General features: G+C 42.7%; 1 protein-coding gene across 2 annotated transcripts in view; it reads right to left on the reverse strand.

Moving 5' to 3' along the window:
• The window catches only part of LOC142572659 (general transcription factor 3C polypeptide 4-like), a 68,967-nt gene that overhangs the window by 10,690 nt on the left and 36,625 nt on the right, over positions 1-21,652 (reverse strand). For both annotated transcript variants that reach the window (XM_075681931.1, XM_075681932.1), the window contains exons 8-11: positions 18,096-18,240; positions 5,441-5,530; positions 2,004-2,109; positions 42-87 (exon numbers count right to left, since the gene is read on the reverse strand). In XM_075681931.1, coding sequence (XP_075538046.1) covers positions 42-87; positions 2,004-2,109; positions 5,441-5,530; positions 18,096-18,240 — 387 coding nt within the window. The remainder of the gene's footprint in view (positions 1-41; positions 88-2,003; positions 2,110-5,440; positions 5,531-18,095; positions 18,241-21,652) is intronic.

The following is a 21,652-nucleotide window of genomic DNA, read 5'->3' on the forward strand; positions in this document are numbered from 1 at the left end:
CTGCTTTTCTTTAAATCCAGCCTTGCTTGAGGGACACGTACCTGTAGTGGCTCCTTGACGGTATTGTCATGGACCATTGTGGTGATGCTGAAATGAGAGCAATAATTTGTTAACAGAATGGCACAGAGGCTGGCTTCAGCCAATGTAAAGAATGTATTGTAAGAGGCTTGTTTGCCTACACAGAGTTCTTAATGCAGCTTGACAGAAGACTACCTTATTGGGTCAGTCAAAACTGCGCAAGTGGACAAGCAAGCTCACATCTCAAAAAGCAGCAATCATTGTCTTTTGCTTTCACTGGTATTACTACAATCAGTAGTATGCTGTGTTGACCACTTATATGTTCAATACATTTACGGGAACACTAACGCATACATTTGGTTGACGCTTTCTCGCACCACGCGATTATGGAACGCTCTTCCAGACTTCATTATCACTGAATCAAATCTAGGTAAATTCTGAAATCTCATAAGCTTGTATTTCATTGCACAGCAACGTGAAATGGCATGATGTCTCTTCTTTCTTTTCCCCCCCCCACTTTTTTTTTAGGTTTTACTTCTTTTCGTGTGACTGTAAAGACGACCCTCGCGTTACAATCGTGATTGTGTTGCATTAGAGCAACTATGGTACTACCAGAGCTTTCGGCCTATAATTACACATCTTATTCTCTCCATTGTTCCATATTTTACTTTTGTGTCTATTGCAGAAGCAGATTATGGACACAGGGCACTTTACTAATAAGAACTTTATAGATTTCACAAAAGCATTCAATTATATTAATCACAACATACTTATTAAAAAATTGGAGCACTATGGCATTTGCAGGAAAGTTATGTCATTTATTTCATTGTACCTACAGCATAGGTCACAGTTTGCCATCACTGATGGTCACTCCTCTTCAGTCAGGCCACTTCATTTAGGTGTTCCACAGGGAAGCATTTTGGGTCCTTTTTTCTTTGTTCTTTACATTAATGATATTGTTAACATTTGTCACATGGCCAAGTATATATTACCGTATTTGCACGATCTTACAGCGCCACCGATTGTAATGCGCAGTTATATTACCGCCCAGATATCCAAAGAAATAACATGGTGCCGATTCTACTGTGCACATCAAGTAACGAAACCTGAGTTGATGCGTACCGCGTTGAAACAATATTATGGAACACACGAAGCCACACAGGCGCGCACACAGCCGAATCTTCGCGGCTAGTGGATATCGGAGTCCAACTACACCTCCTCTTCACTCTCTACCAACCACAGCAAGCCATCTTCAGTTTCATTTAATGCATAGGAAATGCCACACTTCTGGGGGCTCGCACAACCATTGTCTGCGGGAGGGTATTCCATGCACCATGGATCCAGCTTGCGATTTCTCCGAGCGTTGCTTTCTTCAGACGACCCGTTTGACAGCAGTGCGGCTAGCTACCTTGCATTGAGCTTTTGAAATCACTTCTGAAATGTTCTAAAATCACTGGCGAGGTTGAAAAAAATTCCCCTACATACCGTACATGCTATCCCAAAACATGGAAAGTTGACACACACTGCACGGCCTATAGTAACCAAATGCTAAGGCAAACATTACAAACCTTGCTAAATGAGTCTGCCAAAAATGGCACCAGTGTAGAATTGACCTCCTTGAATGAGCTACAAAGCATATACATATAACTTTTCATTGTTTTATCTTTTGTTTAACTACTGCTTGTGTTTCTCTATTTTTTTCGATTCTGATCCAGTAAATTTCTCGCTATATTTTTGTACGTTTTGTGGATTTTCTTTATGCACATAATTGCCCCTTGTTTGCATTGTTTTGTAGTTTTCTGAAGTTCTTGCATTTCCTGCATATTGATTTTCTCCAGCACATGTATGGAGTTGATACTACTGTATGCCATGTTCCGGTGCATGAACCCAGCCAAGCCCTTTCAGGCTTTCTAAAGTCCATGCTCCAAACATCTGACAGATGTTGAATAAAGCTGAACCGAATTCAATAACCAAAATTTTCTTACTGATAAAACACTGCGAAGTAGATGCCATTAGGTGAGACAGCCAGGCCTACAGGTTGAAGCATCCAGGGCAGCTCTATGCGTAGTTTCTCAATGCTGAAGTTGAGATCTAAGGGCAGAGCAAGGACAAAGAATTCACTGAGAAAACAAGGGCAGCTGCCTACATACAATTAAAAATAATAATATTAAATAAAAAATACAATTCGGATTCACATGTGCGTCGTAGCTTTTAGTCATACATAACAAATAGTCAGACACTTCTCCATAATTAAATGTTCCATATGCAGTCGAATATTTCCGTAGGTTTTCATCATCACTTTTACAGAAATTATATTTATATCAGGATATTAGATTGCACATAAAAAAGTTTCAGTAGGAATACCTGTGCAATCTTGTGCAAGGACGACCCCCAGTCGCATGTAAGGAGCTAAAACGGCACAGTGTTCCGACACGCTGTATGGTAAACATTAGTTCACTTGTGTTACAGGGACCAGAATAAATGCCTGAATTATTTATATTTTGAATCATCAAATTGATCCAGAAAATGAGCATCAGATCGTTACATTATCAACATGCTTATATTTCGTGAGCACACCTGTAGCCATTGTTTCTAGTATTCTGTAAAGTTAGTTTGTTTTTTTGTAACAATGATCAGCACTTCACAGTGGCAAGGGACTTGCGACTCCCATCGCAGTGTGGCCGCAGCATAAACACACGAGTTTTCCTCCAGACTGACTCCAGTTTTCACTACAAGGGTCACATTAACAAGCTTTTATACTTAAAAACAGCCATGACTGCTCTACCTCGCATCATACCTTTGTCAAGACATTTCTTCAACCCTTGCAAAAACTCAAGGCAAGAAAAATTTGATAATGATTGTTGTTGCCAGTAGACACTTGTAGTATAACTCAGACGAGCTTCTACATAAGTTTGGTTGTCCGCGCTTTATTTCAATGAGCATCCTATTGCTATATTGAAACAGAGAATGCAAGATCAGACAATATTGGCTAACATGAGGTGAATATTTTGTTGCTTGAAGCTCAAAATACGATGTACCCTGGTAGCAGAAATGTAATTTACTCAACGAGAGCAACTAGACAAATTCCACATTCTGGAAGCACACATGCACTTTGGCGAGCAGTTTGGCTTAGTTGGCCCACAGCAAGTAAGCCAATGTGCTAATCCTGTGCAATCGTGCTGATTACATGATTGCATATTAATTACTATGCGAAGCGAGTGTTTGCAATTTAATGTTGTTTATCGGCCACATATCAGCACTGGGATATCATACTGTAATAGTTTGGAAAGCAATCAATTCTCCTACCCTCGTGTGATTGGCCAGAGTTGCGTTTATGTCAGCGAAAATGCCATTTTGGCCAATTGCACGAGGGCAAGCGAATGTTTCGTTTTCTAACCGTTAGGAGATTTCAACCCAGCAAGGTGCCAACTGGCGATTAAAATCAACAGACCTTTTACTAGCTATCAGAGAGAATTATGCTTACGTCTCTTTCACATAGATCTGATTGTAGTTTTCATTTCTTTTTGGCAATACCAAGGTGCAGACTTATAACAAATGCCGGATATAATAACAATATTTTCATGTTGGATGTGGCTTTATTGTAATAAGGTTCAACTGTAACACAAAGAAACCTCTAATCTCCTATGGGTGATTCCACCAGATTGAAATGCAACGTAAACCTCATAATTTAGGTTTAGTTGGTTAAATGATATTTGCAACTCGTCTGCAGTTCCGGCCTGTGATCACAGCACATGGCAGCTGAGCACAATCTGTTAATCATCATGCACGTTATTGGCACACGCATTCCAATCCGAACCTCAAATGGCGATCTTTCCGCCTATTTCATGAGATTTGTGAGTTGCATGTGGGTTGCTAGTGTCGGCACTGTTTTTCTTCATGTAGCTTTGCCATGGGGCAATGTGGAAGTTACACGGCTGGTTTCACGCTGAAGGCTCATGACTAAGGTGACGCAGACAGCGTTGACACGGCCAGCGATAAGGCAACAAACAACATCGACAGTGTTGACAGCAACACAATGAATAGTTTGGGCCAGAATAACTTTATTTCTTCATTTCGTCACTACATCTTTAGCTAGTGACTGCAAATAGGGGCCTTGGCAATTCCTGCTAGTGTAAAACATGTGCTCTAATTACCAAGGTAAGTGCTGTTTGGAATTAATATTTTTTTACTTGGCTGGCATTTTTACTTAGTGGCTGGCATTAGAACTCTGACTCACAGCAATTAGATTTTTTTATATAGCACCTAGAATATTCTCCCCAGAAAATTTTTCACACATAATTATCAAGCACCCCAACTTAACATCCATTTTATACCAAAAACACGCACAAGCACTATCCAAGTAAGTATGGTATTTTACCAGAGACACAGTGATTGACTGTTAAGAGAACATTCTGAAGTCAAGAGCCTGTGTGACCACTGGCTGTTGCACACACATTTTGCATATGTTGAGCTGGCCAACGTGCTCTAGCCGTCAAACTTATACCAAATGCTCAAGACCATGGCTTGCAAAACAGCTAGAGCTATAGAATGCTGGCCATTGTGTTTGAGTCATAACCACAAGCCACCATGCTGTACCTGTCAACAGCAACTGCAATTAGTTCTTTTGCCAGCTGTCACGTTTCAGCAACACCAATTACATCCATAATTCACAGGTACCACATATGGTGATGACTTGGACCCAGCGATCAAGTTCTGTGGTGGTTATGTGAGCCACATACTGGCACGTCCCCTCACCTCTTCCCCCTTTTTTTTTTTTCTTTGAAGTGTTAGTGGCATGGTGTGTCTTGATGTATGGCCACAGTGCAGAAATCTACACACAGAGCCTGCAGTGGTGGAAGATAAAGCGCTTCTTTTCTTTTCTTTCTTGATGGCAAGCACGGTAATCACTTGTCCAAGTGGGGAAAAACATTAGAGCCATTTGGTACCGCACAGATTCAATTTATTGGGAAGTGCTAAACCTAATTTTCATTCATTGCAGCCACATGTTTAGCCATGTTTGTTTGCTCTTCACAATGCTCAGAAACAGTGCCACAGAAAGGACAATGCGGTTTAACCAGGTTCAGTATATAATCGGGCTTGATTGTGCCCATAAATAATTAACTGTGAATGGTGGACATGAAATTCACAGAAATTGTTTGACATCACACTGACAAATTAACTTGGGGTGCAAAATTTAAGAAATTGAACTTTGACCTTCATTTTCCTCTTCTATTAATTACCCCCTTACTATGAAATTAACATAAATAAGGTTTTGGAAGAATACTTTATTAGTCTCAGCTGATTTAATGTTTCTCTGTAGTCTTCCTGTGTGGTCAGCAGAGTTGAAAGTGAAATTTGAAAGTGGTTTGAAAAAAGCTGCACACCTGGTCTATTGCCACCATGCAGCAATATTCATACTTACCGCTATCGATGTAAACGTTTACAATCTCCGCATTCATTGTGCATACGAGCAGGTGCAGGTTGTCCTCATTTGAGAGGCACTTGTCAAGGGCTGTTATAAAAGGCAAAGAAAAACAGATCATTAGGAAATGAACGTCGCATATTTAGGTGCAAGACCAGTGTACACTTTTCAAAAATACACATAGGGTGCAGGCTTGACAGTGGTCATGTTTATTTCGACGTTCTGTCATCTCGTACTGTGCTATGGCTGGTTATACACAATATGGTACAGCTAATGAACCACTAAGAATCTCTTAGTTCATATTGCTCATGAATTTTTTTTCATTGCTGAACAAAACCTGCTCTGGTCGATACAAGTGACCTTTAGTCAGCCTTTTTTTCCCCCATTTTCTTGAATCTTAAAGTGGACTGGAGCAGGTCTTAGAAAAGCACAGGCCTTAAACAGTTAGTAAATAATGTCAATACAGTTGACTTCTAATTCGACCCTGATGGCACTGATGGCGGGTCGAATTAAACAAGATTCAGAAAAACACCAAAACACACTGCCACTTCATTTGGCACTACTTGATCACGTCATAACATGCCCCTGCATCCAGAAGGTGCACACTTTCTATTCGTCCAAAGTAAAAAAAACCTAATGTAGAAATGACATTAAAGCTGCTAAACATAAGAAATCTAATGCGCATTCAACTTTTTAGAAAAAAAAAGAAGGGCAAGGGTCTAATATGTAAAAGGATAGACAGTTGGGCGAGTTGGTACGGTAACATGATTTTGGCTTCTAGCGTGAAGTGAAACAGGGACACAGAAAGGAGCAGACAGGACGAGCGCTAACTCTCAACTAAATTTTTATTAAAACGAGGAACATATGTATAGGTGATTGCAAAAACCGTAGCATAAGAACATGACAAGGTAAAAAGCATCAGTTAAACATATCAGAGGGTATGGAAGTCAAAGAACAAAAAAAAAAAAAATAAAAAAATTACTTCAGATTAGTACACGCATTGCAAAGGTACTGAAATTCGCAATCTAACAGAGACAACGAAGCATGACTGACGCAAGTGTCTCCTAATCTTTTTATGTGGAATGCCTCGATAATTTCCCGCGTGGTTTGGCATCTGTGTCTAGAAATAATTTTTGTGTCTTAGTTGAGAGTTAGTTTAGTTTAATTAGTTTAAATTTAGTTTAGTTTAGTTTAGTTTAGTAAATTTAGTTTAGTTTAATTTAGTTTAAATTTAGTTGAGAGTTAGCGCTCGTCCTGTCTGCTCCTTCCTGTGTCCCTGTTTCACTTCGCGCTAGAAGCCAAAATCAGGTCTAATATGTGTTAGACAATGGCAGCCAGTTTTCTAAAGTCAGCTTCATGGCAGTACATTTCAGTCATGCGGTAAAGCATACAAACGCCACGAAGGCGGTTTGTGATTTTTATCCAATTGCACCGCGCAGGCAATTTTCAGCCCAATTTTCATGAAAAAGAAAGGTGTGCGTCAGAATCAGGTAAATGTAGTAATCAGACACTGTTAGTACCGTTATTGCTTGAAAATCTTCCCAAGGCAGGCTCAAAATAGGTGTTTTCAACAAGAGATTACGTGTATTCAATGCATTCACTGTCCCCTAAGCTCCGCAGAGACAGACACTGCCACTAAAGCGGTCGCTATTTGGGCCACTAGGGATCAGGTGCATGCATGCTAAATGGTCAAGTTCAAATTACTCAGGGAAGGCAAATTTTTGGGATCAAAATAAGTTTGGGCCCATGGAAATGTATGGGCGCCGACCGGGACCTTCAGTCGGGATCAAATTAACCGGAAATATCGAATTAACGGAAGTCTACTGTAAGGCATCCCACTTTGAAGTTACTTGTGGCATGTCATTCGCAGTTTCAAGTTACTGTTTCCCTTCTCTTTAAAAGACTTTTTGTGCGCAAACAAACAGGGTTGAAGAGGAGCAACACAAGGACAAGCGCTTTCTAACAACTGGTTTTATTTTCACAGAACCACCTGCTTAAATACCCACAGATCTGCATGATCAAGTCAACAGAGCACGCCTTTAGCGCATATAACAACACTTGTGATAAAATGCCATGGACCAAGGCCACCGGGTGTTGACCGGGTGGCTTTGGTCCACGGCAGCTTGAGTTCTAATACTCATGTGGTAATAATGGGTGACGTTGATATTGATGGAAGTGATGTTGATTCTTCTTCTTGTTATGAGTATGTCTCTTGTTTTACTCATTGCTTGTAGACAAACCAACGCATGTAGCAGAACATAGCAGTACACTTATAGACCACCTATTGTCTAACACTCCTGTTTGCAAATATGCGCAAGTTTTAGATATTATTACTGATCACTACCCTGTGCTTTTTGTAATGTCAAACTGCCTGAAATCAAGCAAACAGTGTTTTACCCGGACATTATTTAACGCTCATGTATTTGCAGATAATATAGCCGCAATTGATTGATCACGTGTATACTGTTCGAACTGTTCTAACAATAGTTACAAAATGTTTGCAGACATGTTTACTAAGGCGATGGTCACTGCCTGCACCACTTACTGTGCACGATAGACATGCAATCCCGCAAGATCCTTGGGTAACGAGTGCGCTATTGTCTTCTACTAAAACGAAATGTAACATGTATAGAAAATTAAAAAGACAACCTTATAACGCTTCCTTGAAGAAAGGTACTCGTCACATTCGCAAACTCTTAATGGAACACTTTATGCAGCAAAGAAAATTTATTTCAGCAATCACATTCAACAGAACGGGAAGGATACGAAAAAAAAAAAAAAACTGGTGCCTTCTCAACCAGTTTCTCGGGTGAGACGTAAAGCAACATCCCCCAGAAAAATATACAATGACATTGCATACACCACATCTAAAAGTATTTGTAATGCTTTTAGTGCCTATTTATCACTCCACATTAACTCAACTGGTAAGGATTTTGACGCAATGTGCATTCCACGTACAAATGCTTCTTTTTACCTTTACCCTACAGATGAGCTTGAGGTGGCTTAAGTTATTTCTTATTTGCGAAACACAGCCTCTGGAATTGGCAATGTTTCGGCGCATGTCGCTTTTAACTTTTAACTGATATCGGATCAACAGTTCTCATGCATATCGTCAATGCTATATTTGTCACGGGTGTGTTTTCAGCACGGGTGAAAATTTGCAAGGTGTTGCCACTTTACGAGTCAAAAGACAAGCATAGAATAGAAAGCTACCGTCCAATTTCAGTGCTACCGTTCTTTAGCAAAATACCTAAAAAAATATTTGCAAGATGCCTTATTGACTACCTGCACAAGCACAACATTCTTTCTCAGCACCAATTTGGTTTTAGAAATGGCCTTTCCACACAAACTGCAGTCTCAACATTTACAGACATAATTCAAAAATCAATAGACAGTAATTATCTAGTGGCGGGATTGTTCATAGATTTTGCAAAAGCTTTCAATTCTCTCAATCATTCTATATTATACAATAAACTGCTTCGTTACGGAATTAACTGAATATGTTTGACGTTAATTCGCAGTTAGAAGATTGGCAACAAATTGTTCAACTAGGATATTTGCAGTCCAACAGCACCCTTATTAACCTTGGCATTCCCCAGGGGTCCATAGTTGGACCTTTATACTTTTTACTCTATATAAATGACTTGCCTTCACAGCTTGTGTGTGCTACCCCTGTACTTTATGCAGACGATACTAACCTTATAATAGCTGATTGTGAGGAATGCAACCCAACTAATAAGCTTAACTACGAATTACAAATTTTGCACCGTTGGTGTACACTGAATGCCCTTCACCTTACCCCAACAAAGACACTTTTTACCTTATTTCACTCTGAAAGAAAGGAAAATGACTATCCATTCAGATGTTGTTTACAATAACCATCCTATAAGACAATCTAGTGAGAATATTTTTTGGTGTTATTATCATTAACCATTTAAAATTCTGCCTTCATGTGCATTCTGTAGTTCATTTGCTTCATATGGCTTGCATGTGGTGTCAAAATGTCGAAACTATTTCGCTCCCCACATACTTATCAATCTTTACTACACATTCGTTCACTCTCTCATTAATTACTGCATAGCGATCTAGGGTGGCACATACAAAACTCATGTGTCACCGGTGTTTGCACTTAAAAAAACAGCTCTTCACATTATAGCACCCCACAATATGCATATTAAGAGTGAAGATTTATTTTAAACCCTGAACATCCTCAGCATTTACAATTTGACAACATACAACATCACCTCCGTCATGCATCAAATAGTTAATGAAAAACTAGCCTTGACAACAGTCTCGCTCCATCCCTCACTTCGCAATGTTGGGAACACATCTCGCTGTTGTTTTTTATTGTCTAAAGTAAATACTAATTGCGGTCGCTCTACACAACAGTTTACAGGCACCTCAGCTTGGAATAGGCTTGAAAGTAGCCTAATCACTCTAAGAACTTTGCATACATTTCTTAAACAATCAAAGCAGTCACTTATTGACAATGCGTAGCACTGCACATGCTTGCACACATCCTCACTTTTTTTTTTTCCTGTGGCTATGTTTTCGATGACGTAAAAAAAGGAAATTGTTAGAAAAATGCATCTCATGTGTGAAATTTTCCCTACTACTGCATTTTCTTGTTTTACTTATTTCAGCTGTATTTCAGCTATGTGATTTTGCAGTATAAAAATGCAGCTGCCATAGAAGTGTTTTTTCCTTATAACAATCAGTAGGGACCATTTAACAAATTCGTTGGGCCCCAAAACTGTGTACTTTGTAACTGTATACGTTATCTATGTTAAATAAACTTTCAAACTTTCCAGAGTGCCACCTTCCCGCGCGAGCAAAGGGAAAGACAGAGAGGGGGGCAAGCTCATGGTAACACGATCAAGCGCGTGCAAGGGGGCAGGGGGGGGGGTAGACTAAGTTGGCTCGCATCTCGGCCGTGGCTCTGCATGGCTGTAAGCATGACTGAGCACATACGCAGCCACGCACCCTGCTCTAAAGGTAATCTGCCACGTGTGCAAAAAGTGGGTGTGCCAAGACGGCTTGGCATCAGTCTTACCACGCGTTTAGTAATGGAGGATACGTAATGTCGAGTTTCAGTGGCCCGTTGGAGCGAGAGCCAGACAAAGCATTCGCTACCCGCTGCCAGCGCTTTTCCTGATGGCGTTGTCCCAGTGCGGGCAACGTGATCAGCCTCGGAGGTGAAGTGCACGCGAAAGCGTGGCTGTCTTCGCTTAATTAGTACCAGCGAGATGATATCTTCGACATATGTGGCATGAAACTGTATCATTCGTCACAGACTCCCAAATTTATCAAAATGAATTGTCTTCTCATTTAAAATTACTGTTTTCGATTGCCTGATAATTTGGAAAATTTTGCGACCCCTTTCTGTGTAAGAAAAGTCGAACGCAACTGTACTTATTGCATAAAACGTTGAATTTCGATACAACAAAATTTCTATAAAATGAAGCAAATTGATGATTTTACCACTTTCGTTATACCAAGGTTTAACTGAATCACTTTAGAAAGCTCTGTATTTGATAATAGTTACACACTAGACATTTTGGAAAATTCATCTATGGCGCTCCCATAGCTACTATAGCTTCATGTTTGACTTTTGCATCCGTCTAAAGGTAGTAGAACACAATCAGAAAATGCACCCATTTAGCAGTGTCCCTGCTGAGTATTGGAGAGTGAAAAATGCGTTATCAATGACCAGGTGAATGATATGCTCAAACACGGTGTCATCCAGCCTTCTAGTAGTCCCTGCGCATCACCAGTCATCCTAGTTAAAAAGAAAGACAGCACCATACGATTTTGCGTTCATTATCAAAGGCTTAACAAGGTTACCTGAAAGGATGTATACCCATTGCCATGTATTGACGACGCACTTGACCATTTGCAAGGACTGGAGTTCTTTTCCTCCTTAGATCTCCGCTCTGGCTACTGGCAGGTGCCCATGGTTGATGCTGACTATTCAAAAACCACGTTTGTAACACAAGACAGCTTGTACAAATTCACTGTAATGCCGTTCGTTCTCTGCAATGCGCCTGCCACTTTTGAACGCACAATGGATGGCATCCTGGACTGCCTGAAGTGGCATATTTGTCTCTGCTACCTCGATGAACGTTGTCGTCTCTTCCCTAGATTTTCCTACCTATCTTTGCCGTTTACGTCAAGTTTCTACCTGTCTCCAGAATGCTGGTCTCCAGCTTAACTTGAAGAAGTGCCTATTTGCAGCTTGAAAATTGACTATACTAGACCACGTTGTCTCCAAAGAAGGAATACTTCCTGATCCTGCTAAACTTTGTGCCGCATCCGAATTCCCGAAGCCCACTGACTTGAAAGCACTACACAGCTTCATTGACCTATGCTCCTATTTTCAATTATTCATTCCCAATTTCGCTATTGTCATCGCATTCCTCAACCAACCTCTCCAAAGTGACAATAAACTTTCTACTTGGTCGGAAGCCTTTATGATGTGTTTATGACTCTATGCTGCCTACTTACGTCTCCGCTAGTCTTGTGCCATTTTGATCCAAGCACACCTACGTAACTTCACACTGACACCAGTGGTGTCGGCCTAGGCACCATGCTCGCACAACATAATAACACTAATGCCAAATACATGGCCGCTTATACCAGTCGTGCCCTCACAACATCTGAGGCCAATTACTCAGTAACAGAAAAAGAGTGCCTGGCTATTGTATGGGCTCTTCAAAAATTTCACCGATATCTCTACGGTCGGCCCTTTTGACATGGTGACGGATCATCTCGCTCTTTGCTGGTTGTCTAACCTCGAAGACTCGTCGGGCTGCCTCACTCGGTGGGACCTTCGAATCCAGGAATATGATAACTGTGTCGTCTATTTCTTTGCTGGTGAAGAGAAAGTGAAAGGTGAGCGGAGAATGCGGTCTTGGTAGCAGGAGGAGTTTCAAAGCTGTCCAAATAATTGCGGCATTGATGAAAGTGTGGCGTATATGGACGCACATTGTTGGAGACGTTTGGTGTAAGTAGGCAACAGTGATGTGTGGTGTGTCCCGCCATGGCCATAATAAAAACAAATCGGACAGTTCTTTTCCGTACGCCAATGGTCTTGAGGTTGTGCATACTGGACCACTGGCCAGGCAGGAGGGGATACGGGCGGGCACAAAGGCAGGCGAAGTGGACTGTAGGTCTGCAGTACAGAGCTCGAAACAACTGCAGCATACATCAGTGGAGTGGCAGTCGGAGCCTGATGGAGAGAAGGCGAAACATGATCGGCCACCTGCTCCTTGATGACATATTGGAGAGCGGGCGCCAGTGGAGAACTCGACTGGCTGTGTGTAAGCGGCATTAGCGAAAGCTGATGAGCAACCTCTTCATGGACGAACTCCTTGATCTGAGCAGCGAACTGTAATCCGGGGCAACAGCCATGCTCGACATTGAAGTGGCCTGCAGACGATATTGGCGGGTGGTTGTACACTGTTCACATAGTTAATCGAAGCTTTGACAGAGACAGACGAGTTCAGAAACTGTTGCTGCATTTCTTGCCAACAGCATCTGGAACGCATCTGAAAAGCATCTGGAATGCCTTTTAAGATATACCTAATCTTCATGGCATATAACCTGTAAATGTCTCCCCACTCTGTTGCACACGACCATGCAAACGTTGCTTAGCACGAAGCTTGCGAACGGCGGGGTGCACAATTATCTCCATCACGTTAGTTTTGAAGGCCGCCTACGTTGCGAGATCACATTCGTGGTTTCAGTGCCGCAAGCTGGCAACACTGCTCAAATAAAGTAACATGTAATTCAGTTTTTTTGGCGTCATCTGAGTGGTTGTGGATGCTAACACAGTCATAGTCAGTGAGCCAGTCTGCTACGTCCATGGTCTCCTGTACCGCTGAAGAAGGGTGGGTTGCGTCAACGCAACGTGTCAGGGCAGACTACGGTAGTCACCAGGGCAGCGGGTTGCAGTTGTGGTGGTCCTTCTTCCAGCATAATAAAGACAGGCTGTAGTGTCCAGTTGCGAAGTTCCAGATTTCCTGTTGTACCGCACACTTCCACCAAAGTAAAGGAGGTTTATTTGGGTTGGATAGCAGCAGTGACAAACGAAGCACTAGCAGGTAGGGCGTGCAGCCAGGGATGGCAACAATGGCAACGGGGCTCTTCAGGGTGCGATCTTCTTCCTCACATCACAGATATAACTGTTTACTTAATTCTAACAGACCTGTAACACAGCAGAGGGTGCTAAGAATCTCTGGGTTTGAACAGGCCGCCAATGGAAACTGACCCTGTCAACCTTTAATTGCCAAACTCTGTCGAATGAGGCCAGCTAAGCAGGACTCTTTAAGGAACTATCAGACATTGTTTGGAATATCATCGGCTTTAGTGAGATTACAAGAACTGGTGAGGCTTATACATTGCTGAATAACGGACATGTCCTCTGCAAAAGAGGTCTCCCAGATAAGAAGCAATATAGGGTAGGATTCCTAATCCGTCAGGACAAACCGGGCAGCACTGACAAATTCTACAGCATTAATGAGAGGGTAGCTGTAGTCGTAATCAAACTTAATAAGATGTATAGATTAAAGTTAGTACAAGCCAACGCTCCAACATCCAGTCTCGATTATGATGAAGTAGATCAGTTTTATGAAGATGTTGAATTAGCGATGAGAAAAGTGCAAACTCAGTATACTGTAGTAATGGGCGACTTCAATGCAAAAAGTGGGGAAAAAGCAGGCTCGTGAACAAGCAATTGGCAACAATGGCGTTGATTCTAGGAACTAAAAAAAAAAAGGAGAGATGGTCGTAGAATTCGCAGAAAGGAATAAGCTTCGAATAATGAACACCTTTTTCAGGAAGCGTAGCAACAGAAAGTGGACCTGGAAAAGCCCTAATGGTGAAACAAGAAATGAAATTGCTTTTATACTTTCTGCCGATCCCAGCATAATGCAGGATGTAGAAGTGTCAGGTAGGCCAAAGTGCAATGATCATAGGTTAGTGAGGATTAGGATTTACCTCAATTTGATGAGAGAAAGAGTAAAATTGGTCGAAAAGAAACAGGCCAACCTAGACGCAGTAAGGGTAAAAGCAGACCAATTCAGGCTGGTACTTGCAAACAAATATGCAGCCTTAGAACAGAGAGATGAAAATGACATAGAGGTAATCAATGAAACGGTAACTAGGCTGGCTTGAGAGGCAGCAATTGAAGTGGGAGGCAAGGCACCAAGGCGACCAGTAGGCAAGCTCTCTCAAGTAACTAAGGACCTAATAAAGAAACGATAAAGAATGAAACTGTCCAACTAAAGAGGTAAGATAGAATTCGTGGAACTGTCAAAACTGATCAACAGTGCGGAAATAAGTGATATTCGAAACTATAACGTGAGAAAGACTGAAGAAGGCGTAAAAAATGGACGCAGCCCGAAATCAGTGAGAATGAAACTTGGCATAGGACAAACCAAGATATATGCACTGGAAGATAAGCAGGGTAATATCATCAGCAATCTCGAAGATATAGTAAAAGCAGCAGAACTCTACACTGACCTGTACAATACCCAGAGGAGCCAGGATACCTCCATTAGAAACAGTAGTGAACAGGATACAGAAACTCCTCCTATAGCTAGCGATGAGGTCAGAAGGGCCTTGCAAGACAACAAATGAGAAAGAGAGGCAGGAGAAGATGGAATAACAGTCAATTTAATCAATGATGGAGGAGACATGATGCTTGGAAAGCTGGCGGCTCTTTATACGAAGTGTCGTATCGACTGCAAGGGTCCCATAAAACTTGAAGAATGCAAACATTACACTAATCCACAAAAAGGGAGATGTTAAAGAATTGAAAAATCATAGGCCTATTAGCTTACTCCCAGTATTATATAAAATATTTACCAAAATAATCTCCAATAGAATAAGGGCAACACTGGACTTTAGTCAACCAAGAGAACAGGCTGGCTTCAGGAAGGGATACTCTACAATAGATCACATCTATGTCATCAATGAGGTTATCGAGAAATCTGCAGAGTACAATAAGCCTCTTTATATGGCTTTCATAGATTACGAAAAGGCATTTGATTCAGTAGAGATACCAGCTGTCATAAAGGGATTATGTAATCAAGGAGTACAGAACGCTTATGTATATACCTTGGAAAATATCTATGGAGGTTCCACAGCTACCTTAATTCTACACAAGAAATGCAGGAAGATACCTATAAAGAAAGAGGTCAGACAGAGACACAATCTCTCCAGTGCTATTCACTGCGTGCTTGGAAGAAGTATTCAAGCTATTAAACTGGGAAGGCTTAAGAGTAAGGATCGACGGCAAATATCTCAGCAACCTTTGGTTTGCTGATGACATTGTTCTATGCAGTAACAATGCAAGACGAATTACAACAAATGATTTAGGACCTTAACAGAGAGAGTATAAGGGTGGGGTTGAAGATAAATATGCAGAAAACAAAGAATGATCAATAGCCGTGCAACGGAACAAGAGTTCAGGATCGCCATTCAGCCTCTAGAGTCTAGTCTGTGAAGGAGTATGTTTGCCTAGGTCAATTGCTCACAGGGGACCCTGATCATGAGAAGAAAATTTGCAAAAGAACAAAAATGGGTTGCAGTGCATTCGGCAGACATTGTCAGGTCTTGACTGGAAGCTTACCATCATCATTAAAAAGAAAGGTGTACAATCAATGCATTCTACCGGTGACCCGCCGTGGTTGCTCAGTGGCTATGGTGTTGGGCTGCTGAGCACGAGGTCGCGGGATCGAATTCCGGTCACGGCGGCCGCATTTCGATGGGGGCGAAATGCGAAAACACCCGTGTGCTTAGATTTAGGTGCACGTTAAAGAACCCCAGGTGGTCAAAATTTCCGGAGTCCTCCACTACGGCGTGCCTCATAATCAGAAAGTGGTTTTGGCACGTAAAACCCCAAATATTATTATTATTCTACCGGTGCTGACATATGGGGAAGAAACTTGGGGACTGACAAAGAAGCTCGAAAACAAGTTAAGGACCACACAAAGAGAAATGGAACGAAGAATGTTAGGCATAACGTTAAGAGACAGGAAGAGAATGGTGTGGATCAGAAAGCAAACAGGGATAGCCAATATTCTAATTGACATTAAGAGAAATAAATGGAGCTGAACAGGTCATGTAATGCGTAGGTTAGATAACCCTTGGACCATTAGGGTTACAGAATGGATACCAAGAGAAGGGAAATGCAGTTGAGGACGGCAGAAGACTAGGTGGAGCGATGAAATTAGGAAATTAGAGGGCGCTAGTTGGAATCGGTTGGCGCAGGACAGGAGTAATTGGAAATCGAAGGAAGAGGCCTTCATCTTGCAGTAGACATAAAACAGGCTGATGATGATGATGATGATGATGATGATGATGATGAATATGCACTTGAAAAAAAAAATATGTTCACTGAAATATGATGACATGCACATTAGTATTCAGTGAAAAACCAAAACTGCAATTGGTGGTGCTCTAATCCCACAGACTACTGCCGAGTTTCACCTCGGAACCTCGGGCAGTGACGACAAGTAACACCCAATCCACTTAAGCTCGAATAGAATGAACTTTCCTTTTCTAGGTGATAACAAGTCATTACAGTCAACAACCAATTTTTCGGATGGCCGATATTTCGAACATGCCTGATCATTCAAATGCTTTTCCGGCAACACCTTGCAACCCCATATAGCCATAGTATAAGAACGTATGAAATTTCAGACACTGATACCCTTCGCCATCCGATTTTTCTTAATTTTTCTGAGACCACATCTCCGCAACGGGATTAACTGAAGCCACCGCTGCCACCACTTTATCTTACAGCCTCGAACCACTGCTCTCGTGTGTGGATCTGCTGGCAGCCGCAGTAGCAGTCGTTTCTTGCTGTCATTAAGCCTAGGTGCTTTGACGTTCACTATTGAGCTTCCTGCTGTTCGGTGATGTCTTTTTCCATTTAAAGGGCTCACTGCTGCTGGCAACGGCACGAACTCTGCCTTCACCATCCTCGCCAATGGAGTCAAAGTGCGGAAAGCAGGGCAAGGGTATAAAGCATTGAATAACATCAGTTCACAAAAGTCAGCGTCGCCTCAATACGGGGGTGTTACGCGGCCAAGCATGCAGTGTATTGCGGTGAAGCATATCAAGACCGCAAAAAGGGCCACTGTCACGAGATCTAAAATATATTCCTTAATTATGCACACGTGCACCCATCATCTAGTCAGAGCACAAGCTAAGAAATCCCTAATAATTGTACTGGTGAACTCTTTAAGGCCAGTTCTGACTGGCTGTGGATATTTGAGTCTTTGAGGACAGTTAAAGGCATGCATTTGTTTTTTCAGACTGCACAATTTTTCGGACATTTTCGTGGTCTCTCGGGAGTCCAAGAAGGAGTCCGAAATATCAGACTATTTCTCTCTTACCATGAAAATCTGAGAAGAAAATAATCAAGTGTATTGAATGTAGCATTCTTGTTGAAATATGAAAACTGGGCTGCACGCTGCAATCAAGGGAACATTGGAGACAAGTAAATATGGCATGCATGCAATGAATACGGCTATGTATACTAAACACCGGATATAATGAGGGAATTCTCATGTCAGATGCGACTTCATTACAGTGACGTTTGGCAGAATGAGCAATCCTCAACCAATAATCTAAACAAGCTCTTCACCTGTGATCGAAGCCACGCAGGCATCACGGATGACAGTGCTGTGCAGTAGCTGTGCCCTGCCCGTGTCAGCGTCCGCGGTAGCTTTGAAACAGTACAGCAAGCGTCCCTTGGCCACGCACACCAGGCAGCTGTCCCCTTTGCTGCGCTGTGCGTTCATCACAAGAACCACATTGCATTTTCTCATTTAGTATTTATTTTCTCATAACATTCCTTGACCTGAAAAGATAGCTAGTGGGTAACTACATGTAAATTATTAACCTGATCTGATTAATGAGGTTATCAGCTGCATGCTTACAAAGTTTCTTCGTGACAAAAACCTAAATGAGCCTACAGGGGAAGGCTGGAAAAAAAGCAAGAAAATAGAAAACCTACCTAAAACAAACCTTAAACGATTTAGCAAAGTGATCTGACCGAGGCAGACAACAAACAGCAAGAAACGAATGATGAAAAAAATGACACTCTTTCTTAAGGAATGGCGTGAAACATGAAAAAGCAATTTTTGAAGATGTAGTGCTGTTGATTCTAACAAAAACAAGAAGGAACTCAAGCATAAATTACTTTTGTGGAAAAAAAGGACACAGACTTCGTAGTTCATGAGTCAGTAGAATGATTTAGTTTTGTCAGCAAACTTATCATTCGTGGATTACCATGTTACCAGAGACGTAAATGTGAACGACCAGGTTGTTGGTGCCACTTGGTGTCGCAGAGCTCAACCATTCAAACACAAAGCTACTATTTCAGTAACCAAGTAACTTCTACCTCGCTACTGGTGTAAATTTTCCGCAGTGGTCTCATCGAGAACATGCTGCCTTTTTATATATATATTTTTTTATAAGAACATGCATGGATCACAAAAACATGTCTATAAGGCATTGCGGTTAGAAAAAGTGTCACAAGATGTCGCTGCCAGCGTCTGGTAACCCGGTATCGTGCAAACGCCTTTGTGTACAGGTCGCGGACACTCCTAGTGGGAACACAAGAGCCCATGGCATCGCTCCGCAGAATGCCCCACCACCGTCACCTCATGAAGGCTAGTGGCGCAAGCCCAATCAAAGCGATTGGCGAAAAGCTCGGGCGTCTGCTATGGTGAGTCTGCCAAGACTTCACAAGCTGCCAGTGGTGGCACTCCGTGAAGCAGTGCCACGAGCTCTCATGTTTCCACTAGCTCTCATGTTCCCGTGAGGAATGGTGACCAGGAAGCTACCAGTTGGTTTGGGGATTCGAGCAGTAGAGGTTGTCTTCTGCATGGCTCTTGCACCCTGTACACCATAATACTGTACAAGCTAACACTATAGTGACTCTGCTAAGCAGCTCCAATGACAAGAACCCAATTGCATGATGTACATTCGCAGTATTATGCTACATCACCGTCTTGTTTCTGCTTGCAACAGGCTCAAACACAATCAAGTGTGGTTGCCCACTTTGCTTTGCTCTGGCCGCTATTGCTCCTGTCTCTCTGCCAATCGATAGGCACAAATGCTGCTGCACGCAGATATTTAAAAAGACAGCCTTCTCGGCCTCTATCAAGCAGTGCGACAGCATAGGCTCTTCATCCAGAAAACAGCGTGAAAGGAGGCATACTTATTCTTATTGTGGTTTACAAGCAATGACACATGCTCACTATTCAAGATTAGCCCAGAAGCATCCTTGAGATATAGAGTGCCAAGAAAATGACCTCCAAGGTCAGCTTGTGTAAAGTGCAGGCGTAGCACAATTTGTTAAGTGTAACAGTACTCTTAAAGCGAAGCTTTCTTTGCCTCTTCCCCACATCTTGTGGGTGCTAGATTCTCGCTGCTGTTTAGTCAAGTGTTGTGAGCACGCCGGCCACATAGCTGCACCACTGTGCTGCCATCATCACCATCTGTGCCTGGCTCATGCGCCCGTGCTACGCGCAGCCAGCCTGGGGCTGGAGCGCGAGGCACGGGCCGTGCCTCATCTCTGAGAGCCTCAGCTGGCCACTAACTCTGAAGCCATGGCCCTGAGCTCACATTTGGCATTCAACATGGGGCCAGCTGGTGGTTCTCAGAAGATAGGCATCAGGGCTTTTCATTTGTTAGCTGCAGTTTTTAACACTGTCACGGTAGCGGTTGTAGTGTCTTTCGTGGTTGAGTTTGCTTCTTGTGCGCTGTTATTTGTGTGCCCATATCTTTTGCGTCTTGTTTGTCTGGTTTGTTGATGGAGATGCGCTCTTTGGCTCGAAAGTCAATCTCGGAAGCTGATGAACAGCAACCTGGAGTCTCGACTGTGGCGGAAGCTGGAGCCGATGAAGCCGGTGAGTGTCAAGACACAATGGCCTCGTCACCTTTGGGTCAGATTGCGACATTGTGCCAGAATTTAACGGCTCGGCTCGTGGACATTGCTGCCGCCACGCATAGCCACGAGCGGCGCAACCATGCGAACAGCGTCCCCACAATGACGGTGCCACTGTGCCGCCATCATCACCATCTCTGCCTGGCTCATGCGCCTGTGCCATGCGCAGCCAGCCTGGGGCCGAAGCACAAGGAATGGTGACCAGGAAGCTACCACTTACTAGTTTGGGATTTCGAGCAGTAAAGGTTGTCTTGTATTCTGCATGGCTCTTGCACCCTATGTCGTCTCTGACACAGCTGGCCACTGGCTCTGAAGCCACGGCCCTGAGCCCATAGTATATACAACCCGGTTCACTGGGTATGTGCCACTAGAGCTGTGCGGCTGGGTATACCCACCGCAACAGACAACTCAGCCAATAGGTCACCCGGCCACAGGTGCTGGAATAGATAACTTAGGACACTGGGTATGTGCAGCTGGGCATGTGCCAGAAAAGACGAGCAGAACAAGAGGCAAGAAGTGAAGAAATCGGCGGCAGAAAGTTGAAGAAGTTGGCTACAGAGAAGTGAAGAAGTCTGCAACTGAAACAGCCTAGTGTGTAGAAAAAAGTTAAACAAAATGAAACCACAGCATATACAGTGAGACCTCGTTACTATGAACACCACATTAACAAACTTTTCAAGATCCCCTGCTGACTTTTTGTAGTTTCAATGTAAAATATTTCACTACTACCAAACTACCGAATACCGAACTTTTCAGAATAAAGATTGTTAATCAGTTTCCCTGTGATGTTAAAACACCTCAGTACTACAAACTAATATTCCGAAATCTGGGGATTCTTAGATTTCCACGTATCCTTCACAGCAGCCAAATCACTAGGCTAGCAGACGACAAGGCGCAGAGAGCAAACGTCGCTGCACATAGGTTCGCAAAACCTGGCATGGTGCCCAAGAAAAAAAGGATGCGGGTGAGAGGAGGCAACAATGCATCAGGTTTTCCGAGTGCATGCTCAACCCAAAAAAGTGTCACCTAGCAATGCAGGCGCGTCTCTTCCTTTTTTCGCCCTTCTTTCTGGGCACGTATCCTCCTTTCGCGCTTCTATCTGTGGCCGTACTAGCTACGCGCGGTGAAATGTAACCTCCGTACTCGTAGGAATGCCACACGGTTGCACTTTGCACCTTCCAGACGGTGTCATTTATGCGTGCTTGTGCTTTGAGATAGTTCAGGTGACCGCCTCAAGTGAGACAGAT

This window comes from Dermacentor variabilis, chromosome 2 (genome assembly GCF_050947875.1).
Source record: "Dermacentor variabilis isolate Ectoservices chromosome 2, ASM5094787v1, whole genome shotgun sequence".
Lineage (NCBI taxonomy): Eukaryota > Metazoa > Arthropoda > Arachnida > Ixodida > Ixodidae > Dermacentor > Dermacentor variabilis.